The sequence below is a fragment of the Vicia villosa genome, linkage group LG2 (genome assembly GCF_029867415.1).
Source record: "Vicia villosa cultivar HV-30 ecotype Madison, WI linkage group LG2, Vvil1.0, whole genome shotgun sequence".
Classification (NCBI taxonomy): domain Eukaryota; kingdom Viridiplantae; phylum Streptophyta; class Magnoliopsida; order Fabales; family Fabaceae; genus Vicia; species Vicia villosa.
In genome coordinates this window covers 84,826,699-84,837,429 of record NC_081181.1, presented here as the reverse complement: position 1 = coordinate 84,837,429, position 10,731 = coordinate 84,826,699, and the positions used below count along the sequence as shown (strand labels likewise).

General features: G+C 32.2%; 1 protein-coding gene and 1 long non-coding RNA gene across 2 annotated transcripts; both read left to right on the top strand.

The window, feature by feature from the left end:
• The first annotated feature begins 604 nt into the window (after positions 1-604).
• On the top strand, positions 605-3,494 carry LOC131646368 (uncharacterized). The gene is made up of 5 exons (XR_009297440.1): positions 605-1,631; positions 1,995-2,099; positions 2,279-2,481; positions 2,566-2,786; positions 3,010-3,494. It is a non-coding gene; the product is annotated as an uncharacterized LOC131646368 (long non-coding RNA).
• A 4,246-nt stretch (positions 3,495-7,740) lies between these two features.
• LOC131649502 (F-box protein At4g09920-like) lies at positions 7,741-9,960 on the top strand. The gene is made up of 6 exons (XM_058919264.1): positions 7,741-8,427; positions 8,658-8,804; positions 8,896-9,113; positions 9,332-9,437; positions 9,620-9,688; positions 9,949-9,960. Exons 1-6 carry the CDS (start codon positions 7,741-7,743, stop codon positions 9,958-9,960), a joined length of 1,239 nt encoding a protein of 412 aa, XP_058775247.1.
• The last annotated feature ends 771 nt before the right edge of the window (positions 9,961-10,731 follow it).

The window sequence follows — 10,731 nt, the reverse complement described above, 5'->3', positions numbered from 1 at the left end:
CACATGGGAATAAGTAAGGAATAAATCATGTGTAAAATAAGTTCCTAGGAATAAAAAATACCCGGGAATAATTTTCAAATACTTGAAACAAATATGGGATTATTACATTTCCAATATCATTTTCCTAGGAATCTTATTTTGTAACTTGAAACAAACACACCCTTACTCCTTTCGTCCCACAATGAGTGATTCATTAGGAATAAAATCATGTCTCAAAATGGATGACCCATTTCAATTTCCAATACACTTTTCAATTTTACCTTTTAATGAATAAAAATTTCACAATATCCAATAAATAATAAGGGTATTATAGTAAAAACAATATTATCTTTTTTATTGAATCACTCATTTTGAGACGGAGAGAGTAATCTATAATCTATAATCTATAATATAAGAAAATTGTATCTTTTTCAACATTCAATCCGGTGCTGCCAAGTGGCTTCTTGTGAGAAGAGTATTCCATCCTTCAACTTTGTTCATAGAGCCGCCACGTCACCACTGCTTTCTCAACTTCCATATTGCATACGTTCTATTTTTCTCCCTCCACCTTCCCCTATGCATACGTTACTGTTCATCACTCATGGTCTTCAATTCAAATAGTTTCTTCACTACCGATTGATTTATGTTCTATACTACTTCCATCTTCTTCTCCCTCTCTTTCTCCCTTCTCCCTCTTCTTCTTAGTTCTTCCTTCTCCCTCTCTTTTGTATTGATATTATTGAGTATCAGACAGGTTCGATTTTGATTTTGATTTAGTGTTTGTTGTTTCAGGTTAGGTGGTGTTGACTCACACGAAAGGGGAAAGATTTGGCGACGGTGCGATTACCGAACGAGTTGTTGTTGAAAAACATGTCGTACGACCAATCTGTTGCCTGCAAAGTGTTCGCTAAAAGATCCAAACCAATCACTTTTTGAGTTTTTCTTACTTTGTAATTGAGTATTTAGAAAAAACAATTGGTGCATTTATGTTTTTAGCAAAACAGGGAAGTAAATCTCTACAACAACATGTCTCATCTCTCACTGGTAAGCTTCAGAGCTTCGCCGGGGATCTTGCCAAGGTATAACTTCCAACCTTCCAGTTCACCAAGAAAATTTCGAGTACTGGCTTTAAAAATATTTTTACCTGTATCCTCCTTCCCCCACTTTGATGCTCTATAAAATTATTCTTGCTATTGGATTTTAATCAGTTAATACATGTAACCGTATAATTATTAGGAGCTATGAATTGATGGAAAAGACTCTCAAAGTGTATGTATACAGAGAGGGGTCTAAGCTGATAATGCATTCGCCATATCTTTTGGGAATTTATGCTTCTGAGGGATGGTTCATGAGGTTGATGGAAGCTAATAAAGCATTTGTTACTAAAGACGCGAAGAAGGCGCACCTGTTTTACTTACCTTTCAGTTCTCGAATGCTCGAGTAAACATTGTACGATCAGAACTCACATAGTCATAGAAATCTAAGGCAGTATCTGAGTAACTATGTAGACATGATTGATGGAAAGCATCGGTTCTGGAACAGAACGGGAGGCGCTGATCATTGAATATCCAATGTTATTTACAAACATTGAGAATGTAATAATCTTGGTTGGAGATCATTTATACAGAATGAATTACATGGATCTCGTGCAGGTATTCGATTTATTTGTTTCATTTGTTGAAATATTTTATTTCTTCATTTCATTTTCAGTGTTTTCTGATCATCTTGAAACATATAAACATAGCCACATTGACAGAAATGCAGATATTGAGTAATTACAAATATCTTACTATCATGAAACTAACAATATTTGTAATATATGCTACTCTTGTAGAGCCAAATGTTCAAATTTTATGATCCCAAGACACCTATTTTCACTTCTCCAAGATTCTTACCTCCAACAAAGATTGATAAATGCAGGATATAACTATGTTCATCTCTCTACAAAGTTCGATCTTAACCTCAGTATATTATGAGATTTTTTTCTTACCGGTGTTTGAGTTACTCTTTTGTAGATTATGGATGCAATAATCTCACATGGCTGTTTCGTGAGAGAGTGTAGCGTGCAACACTCCATTGTGGGTGAACGTTCCCGTTTGGATTATGGCGTTGAGCTCAAGGTAAACTACCGTGATTTCTTTACCAAGAACAATAGAATAAAGGCTATAAATTGTGTTCGCTCCTTAGTTAGTCACGGTTTAACCGTGACTAAATTAGAGCTTTGTGTTGTGATCCGCCCTGCACACTTTTAATACCGGCCCTGAACACTATATATAACATTCAAAACAATCTTTTACAGGACACTATAATGATGGGAGCATACTATTACCAAACGGAATCCAAAATTTCTTGGGAGTTGGCAAAGGGAAAGGTTCCAGCAGGTATTGGAAGGAACAGCAAAATCAGTTAATCTTACTATTTACATTTGCGATGAGATCATGTTCTATTCTTCGCAATCGATTGGTGGCTGATCCGGTATTTCTTTTCAAAATAGGATCTGAGGTCTGTTTGAGATTGTCTTATTGTATTCATAGTTTATACTTTTTATATTTCTTAATGTAATCCAATTTCGCTCATGATATGCAGATCGTAATTGATTCTTGCTATGCTACCATTGCTGAATATCAAAAGAGAGGCAAAGACTTTTGGATTGAATTCGAGTTGTATGTTGCAGATCTTCTTTTTGGGCTGGTTGTTAATGTTGCTTTGGTAGGAATGTTGACACCTTATGCTCGAATCGGTAAACCGTCAATATCTAAGGGATTCCATGGAAGTATGCAGAAAGCATATGCAACTTTGCCTAGCAGGTTACTTATCACAATATTAGAAGAACCTTTGCTTTTGACGACAATATATTTTATATTATGTTTCTTATGTATATGTATGGATTTGGATTTGCTGAAATCTCATTCCCACACATTCGTGCAGTCAACACATAGGCGGTCGTTGGATCAAAATTAAATGGTATAAATTTCTATGCAGATTTTGATTTTTTTTCCTTTTAATTTTCTACTCGCTTGCTTAATGCAGTGTATTTGAAGCTGAAAGGCCAGGATGTAGATTTTCTATACAGTAGAGACTTGGAACATACTTCTTCAAGGTAATGAATGCACGGTCATTTCTTTGGTAAACCAAATTGGAATTATGCTTACTGATCAATGTATATCATAAATAATTTTGATCATATGTTGCCTTTTCTTCTCATTTTTTGATGTTGGTGTCACGTTATGTGTGATGCTTCGTCGGTATGTCCAACTTTGATCCGTGATATGGTGCGAATTAGCTGTATTCTGTGCGAAACCTGCAATCGAAGTTGTTTCAGGTTGGCTCTTGTGCTGGCTGTCCAGGTGTTGGTGCTTCTGGTAGTATGGCAAAGCAGCGTGCAAGTCGATTATCTTAGTTACGATTTTAGTTTTGTCGAAGTTTGTTAAATTGGAGTAGGAATTGAGATGTTTTCCTCTTATGTACAGATTTGCTATTCAACGTGTTCCACAGATAATCCTTGAAAAGGATGGTCTCCCTGCATCTACCATTGATAGGTTCTCAAAAACTATGCTTTGCTTTCATGCAAATATTTTCTTTAATAAACCTTCTTAATGCATATTTTACTATCTAGAATACGCTTCTTCAAGGCAAAGGGTCTTTGAAGTTCATATGGTTCCGGCCTTCAAAAATATCGAAAATCTGCCGAGCCTGTAATGTGCGGCCTGCTTCCAAATTCTCCAACAGCTACATCAAGCAGAACTGATAGTAATGTTAACTACATAAATTCATGTTTTATTAATATATCTTAACTTCTATATGTTTTCTAATTAGATTTTTATCTTTCTTTGATACACATGGTTTGATATGGGTGAGTGTATGCAGTATAAATGCAAATGTATCTCTTATTCTAAAGGATAGTCTTGACTAGAGTTTAATAATAGTTTGTGGTAGTAGTGAGTATTTTTATGATGATCTTTATGGGGTGAGTGTGAGTGACTTTTAGGTTGATCTTTATGTGGTTGCTGAGGGTGTTGCTCTTATTTTGTTTAACAAGGAAGGCTTCGAGATGTAATGTAACAAGGTCTAACCGAAGATTATTGATAATGTAATCCCGTTGTTAAATTTTAAGAGGTTAAGAGCATGAAAAGTACTCCAATGTTATCTAAGTTTTGTCCTTCTTTTAACTGAAGTGACATAGTCGAGCCCATAGAAATAAGATAAAAAATATCCTTCTTACCATTGGGAGTTGTTTGGAGTGTTTTTCTGGCACTGATGCACACATGCATACTTTCAAAGGTAAAATCTAGAACTATTAGCTATGGGGGAAGCATTTTGGAGTGTGTTGATGCCTAAACAAACACACATACTAATCATGCTTCTTGTAAACATGTATATCTCATTTACCATCTAGACAACACCAGGGCCGGTCCTTTGAATTTGGGTGCCTTGGGCGAATTAAAAAGTGGTGCCCCTATAATTTTTTAACAATAAATACATAAGGATAAAAGAAATAATTGGATAAAAAACACATTTTCATTTGACATTGTGCAAAAAGAATAGAAATATAGATCTTTCAATCAATGTTTATACTACATCAAAACATAAACCACTATAAAGAGACTTACTATTCCTCTTCTTCTTGATCCCGTCTTTTTTCCTATAAAAAAATGACCAAACCTTTAAAATTATTTGAATATCATCCTCTTAGAGTTTTTTGTTGCAAAATCGTTAATAATTTGTTCATAATCAAGGTTCTTCAAAAATTATTTTCAATTGAAATCAACGCAAGACTATTTAATCTATCTTGTGACATAGTAGACCTCAAATAAGACTTTAATAATTTTAATTTAGAAAAACTTCTTTCAGCAGATGCAAAAGTGATAGATATTGTCAATATTACTCTATAATATATGCGTGCATTAGGAAAACAATTAAAAGTCTTTAAAGAACTCAATATATATAGCTTGATTTTGATTCAACTGTTAAAACTTCTCTAATAACTTTCAATTCTTCAAACAAAATTTCACCAACAAGATCAAGAGAATCGTCATGTTTTAAACAAGTTTCAAGGTGTTTACAACATGCTTTCAAGTTCCTATCAAATAATGATCTAAGCCTTTCAATACTAAACAAGAATCCAAAAATATTTTCATATGTGCTATACTGCTCAAATCTTCTATCAAGTGAGCCAGTTTTTTGATCTACAATATATAAGAAATAATGATTTCGAAAAGACTCTTCAGTAGACTCAAGATTCAGATGTGTGGGTTGAAATAGATATTCATCATGGTGTTGTTTTCTATTGATTTGACGTTTTTGAATAAACACACATTCAATCTATATTTCATTCTGAATATTTTCAGCACTAGCCTTAGCATTTACAAATCCAGATTTTATATATATTTTCAAATATTTGATCAAACCTTTTACTAGTTATATAGCCACATCAATACACATGTCTTTTTTTTGCAAACTTTTGCTAATTTTATTAACAACAGTTAATAATTCAAGCCAAATAATCATAGCTACTAAAAATTCAAAGTTTCCAATTTCATGAGTTGCTAAATATTTGACTTCACTCTTATTTTAGGGATCATTATCTTGTTCAGCTAGTTGAAGTAGTGTTTCACTCTTAATTTTGCGATCAATAATATAAAATATTTTCTATATCATTGTTTTAATTTTAGTGTCTCAGTTAAACTTTTTAGTTGCTAAAATTATGGATATATTAATTGATTTTATTTTAGAGAAATTAATTGATTTTATTCTACTCTATATTTTATTTATGAGAAATTACATTCTTTTATAAAGTAGTGCCTCTATAATTTTGTTAACTAGTATTTTTAAAAAAAAATATTTTTAGCTAGTATTTTTGTAATAAAAATCCTCTTTTAATATATATAGGGGTAAGAAATTTTTTTTGGTGCCCCTAAAATTATGGGGCCCTGGGCTCCCGCCCCGCGAGTCCGTGCTCAGGGCCACCCCTGGACAACACTATGATTAAATATAAGAAATTCATTGTGACCTATGTTCTTTACTCATGTGTTGTGGGTTCCAAACCAAAGGCTTTAAAATAGGAACAATATCTTATGTCCGATGGATTCCAACCAAGCAAAGCAACACGGTTTGAGGGGACCATCGACCAAGGCACTTTAAATTTGACAGTCTCGTACCTGCAAGAGCTATGTTTCAATTTTTGCTACTACCTAATAATTTTGTTGGCAAAGCTTTCTAAATATTTGAATAATTCAATATGAAAATGTGAACGAATAATCAGAACATATACCTTAGGTTCTAACTGGAATATAGTTAGTTTATATATTTTATATTTTTCATAAAATACTATGTCTTTAATTAAAAAAATATAATCTCAATAATAATTTACTTTTTTCTCCAATTTCTTTTCTATTTTTTTTTGGCCAAATTCCAGAAAAAATATAATCTGAATAATAAATCACTAAAGTATTTTATATTAGAAGTTTATCATGCTAAAAATTATTTACAATAATATTTATATAAAGGTCTTATTTTTACAAAAGTTACTAGAAATAATTAAATTTTTTAAAAATAACCCTAAGAACTAAATCATATGAATTACTTACATGTGAGAATTTTTTTTTATAAATAGTTAACATTAAAAAATATCATGATAAGAAATAATTATTTTTTCATATAAAATAATTTTCTATATAAAATAAACTATTTAAAACAAATGACCGTACCACACTGGTACCCGTAAGAAATTTTGAATATTAATGGAAACACGAAGTTACTGATCAAAATAATAAATATTAACAGAAACACGAAGTTATTGACAAAATATTGAATATTAACGAGAACACGAAGTTACTGATAATTTTTTTATAATATTAACAGAAACATTAAGTTACTAATAATTTTTTTTAATATTAACGGGAACAAATTTGAAATATTAACGGAAACATAAAGTTATTGATCAAAATAATGAATATTAACGGGAACACGAAATTACTGATCAATATAATGAATATTAACCGGAACATGAAGTTACTGATAAAAATAATGAATATTAGCGGAAACATGAAGTTACTGATCAAAATATTGAATATTAATGGGAACACGAAATTACTGATCAATATAATGAATATTAACCGGAACATGAAGTTACTGATAAAAATAATGAATATTAGCGGAAACATGAAGTTACTGATCAAAATATTGAATATTAATGGGAACATGAAGTTACTAAATAAAATATTCAATATTAACGAGAACATGAATTACTGATCAAAATATTGAATATTAACGGGAATATGAAGTTACTCATCGAAATATTGAATATTAAGAAAAATGATGTTTATTGATCAAAATATCCCAAACTTTGGCCCAACCTATTGAAAAGAAATTTTTATATTTTACACATCTATTTTTAAAACATTTATAATTATTAAATAGTAGAGTGACTCATAATTATAAACTATTTAGTCCGAAACCAAGAACTATGTGTGCCTGGCCTGAATCTCGAATGGGAAAATGATTAATGTTAGGAAAATATCAAAACAAGAAAGACAAATAAATCTCAATCATTCAATATCAGAATCATTTCATGATCCTTATTAAAAAGGAAGTTAAATTAAAAATAAATTAAAAAATATCCACTAAATTAAAGACATGTACATTCTTGTGTTTCTTATTCAAATTCTTTGCTAATAAATAGCAAATGATCGCCGGCATCACACCATCGTCGACAAGAATTAGGGTTTTGGAAGTACGAAATTTTCGGGCATATCAATTTCAATGGAAGATAGGATTAGTTCCCTACCAGATGAAGTCATATCTCACATTCTTTCCTTCCTTCCAACCAAATTCGCTGCCACAACTAGCATCCTTTCAAAAAGATGGCACCCATTATGGCTCTCAGTTCCCACTCTCAACTTCGACGACAAAACCTTTCAAAACATCGAATCCTTTCTCATGTTTGTGTCCTCCGCATTATTCTCACGAGACATTACTTTACCCATTCAATCCTTCCATCTCAAATGTGTAAACGCTTCTAAGCGCCGCCACTCACTCGACATCAACGCTTTCTTGGACGCCGTTGTGCAGCGAAGAGTCCAGAACGTCCGTCTTAGACTAACCACTAGGGTTAACGTTCCTCCTAGCCTATTCAGTTGTAGGACCCTTGTTGTTCTTCATTTGAGAAAGATAAAAGTTGAGCATCTTTCTAAGCTAGATGTTGATTTTCCACTCCTCAAAACTCTAAGTTTATCTAACATTAAGTTCAAACGTATCGATTATATTGCGGTGCTTCTATATGGATGCCCCGTTCTAGAGGAATTGCGTACAAAATGTGTGCGTGTGGGTAGTAGGGATATGACAGTTCCTCAAGAGGTTATAATGAGAGATTATCCAACTTTTCCAAAATTGCCGTATCTGATCCGCATGATTTGTTGGACAAATGTTCAGGTTCTGCATGGAGTACTAGTAAGAAAATTGTTGGTTTCATTAGAGATTATTTCTTTCTACTTAACACCGACACCTCTGAAAAAAAAAAAATCTTTATGTGTGACTGACACTTGACACATGTGATTGTTGTGTCGGTGTCATGTTGTATTCGGGTGGGTTGTCTGTGCTTCATAGATTTCTTTATTTATTATTTTTTTCTGTGATAAAAGAAATTAAGGTTGATATCTAACTTTGATGAATCACAACAGGACTCACATTGCTGCAGCTATCCTATTCTTTACAATCTAACATACATGGAGGTAATCCTTAAGCATAGCGATCTTAAGGAGGAGTGGGTGTGGTTGCTAGAAAGGCTGGATTATTTTCCCAACCTTCGAAATCTTACCATTATTGAGGTTTTGTATTGTACCAATCTCTTTTTTTTTTTCTTTGCCCATTTTTTGTTTACCTATTTTATCTTATAAAAACTATGTGAATGACTGACAGGACAATGAGAATATAGAGGAAATTGTGTGTAATTGGAGGGAACCAACATCTATTCCGGAATGTCTCTCAACAAAGCTTAGAACATGTTTGATTAAACAATTTACATACAATGAATGTGGTCTTCAATTTGCTGAATATATTTTGAAGAATTCAAAAGTACTGGACACAATGTCAATCAAGAGTGCTTCTTTCATAAATGAAAATGTCAAGCACCAAATGTTAATGAAATTAGTTTCGGGGAGAAAGGCCTCGCCGACATGTAAACTTTTATTTGATTGATGAAAGTTTGGGCATAGTTTCGATATAGCTCTTATAAGTCTACACTTTTTGTGTTAGGTTTTAAAGACATTGCCAATGTTTCATTTTGATCATTTTGATTTTAAAATATTGATTGTGTTTTACTTGGGTTATATGCATGTTCATCGATTTTTGGTAGTCTTGTAGCAGAACATCAACAGGCTTTCAATGGAAAACTAGTAGATATTGTGGTCTTAGTTTGTGCTCAGCTCGAGAGTATGAGAAACTTTAATACCATTCTCACTGTATTGTGACTTGATGGTTTGAAAAACTATAAGTGTTGCTTTAGGAACAAACAATCAACTAAAAATGCTCTACATATTGTGTTATGTGGGTGACGATAGGCAAATAGAAGGTATCAATGTTGCTTTGGGTGAGATGATTTGCTATCAGGCTGTTATACTAGTTGTATATTTGCTTACTATAGGTGACTGTTTTCACGCTTTGGGTGTTTGAAGAAACTTCATGGGGTTTAATAAGTCAGTTTCAGTTCTTGGTTTGAAGAAAGAGTTAGAAGTAATGTATATTTTGTAATAGCGATGACGAGGATTTTACTGATTGACTAGATTTATTTAGGGTCGAGATGATGAGTATTTTACTGATTTATTTAAAATGAGTTGCTTAAACATTTGATTGTAACTAGAAAATAAAAAGCTATTTTGTAATTTCAGTTTTTGAGATAAAAAGTTTGTTTGCTACAAAAGTAGAAACAATACTAGTTTTGCATTGACATAACGTAATTGGTATATGATGTAGAAATCCAAATGATAAGTTATGACGACCATGCGAAGGCGGGTCAAAATTGATGAAGAGAATACATAAGTTTTTGTTTTGAATTTTCTGTATTGAGAAGAAAAGACTCACTACAAAAGTAGGAATCAGGGATACCGTTCACATACTGAAAGGGTGAAAAACGGTAACCAACCTCGTTATTCAAACTGTCAATTGAAAGAAGAGAAAAAGGGTGATGCACTGACAGTGTAAAATATTTTTACACTGTCAACCAATCACCACCCATGTATCCAATTAAACCATTTTTTTATTAAAAAAAAACTTAATGACATGGCATATTTATAATTTTCTATTGGATGACATGTCAGTGCACTACCTTTTAACTCTTGAAAAAATAGCAAAAACATTTTTAAACTAATCAGAAACTATTTAAAAAGAATTTTTGAACTCAATTTTTATATTCCAAAAGCCGATATTTTACGGGTTTAAAGTCTGATGATTTGCTAACGAAAATGGACATTACCACTAGTTAATATTTTATACATATAATAAAGTTCTTTTTATAATTAAATGATTTTTTTGACTAATTTAGCGCTCGGCATTGATTCTATCGCCCTTTTTGATTCCATTCCGTTGGGAATTCGGAATGATTTTGTAAAGAATAGGTTAGGTATACCTTTCTTTAGCTTCGTGTAACTTGGGGCTAACTCGTTCCCCATTTTGTTCCGTTTATTTATTATATATATGATATCTTATTCAAAAAAAATGTTGCAATTTATATGAATAAAACTGATAAACACAAGTCTT

What these genes read in the sequence shown, in the direction of transcription:
- LOC131649502 (XM_058919264.1), top strand. Translation starts at nt 7,741, where the DNA reads ATGGAAGATAGGATTAGTTCCCTACCAGATGAAGTCATATCTCACATT. An exon ending in AGGTTCTGCATGGAGTACTA is followed by an intron (nt 8,428 to 8,657) that starts GTAAGAAAATTG and finishes GAATCACAACAG; the next exon opens with GACTCACATTGCTGCAGCTA. An exon ending in ACTTTAATACCATTCTCACT is followed by an intron (nt 9,438 to 9,619) that starts GTATTGTGACTT and finishes TGCTTACTATAG; the next exon opens with GTGACTGTTTTCACGCTTTG.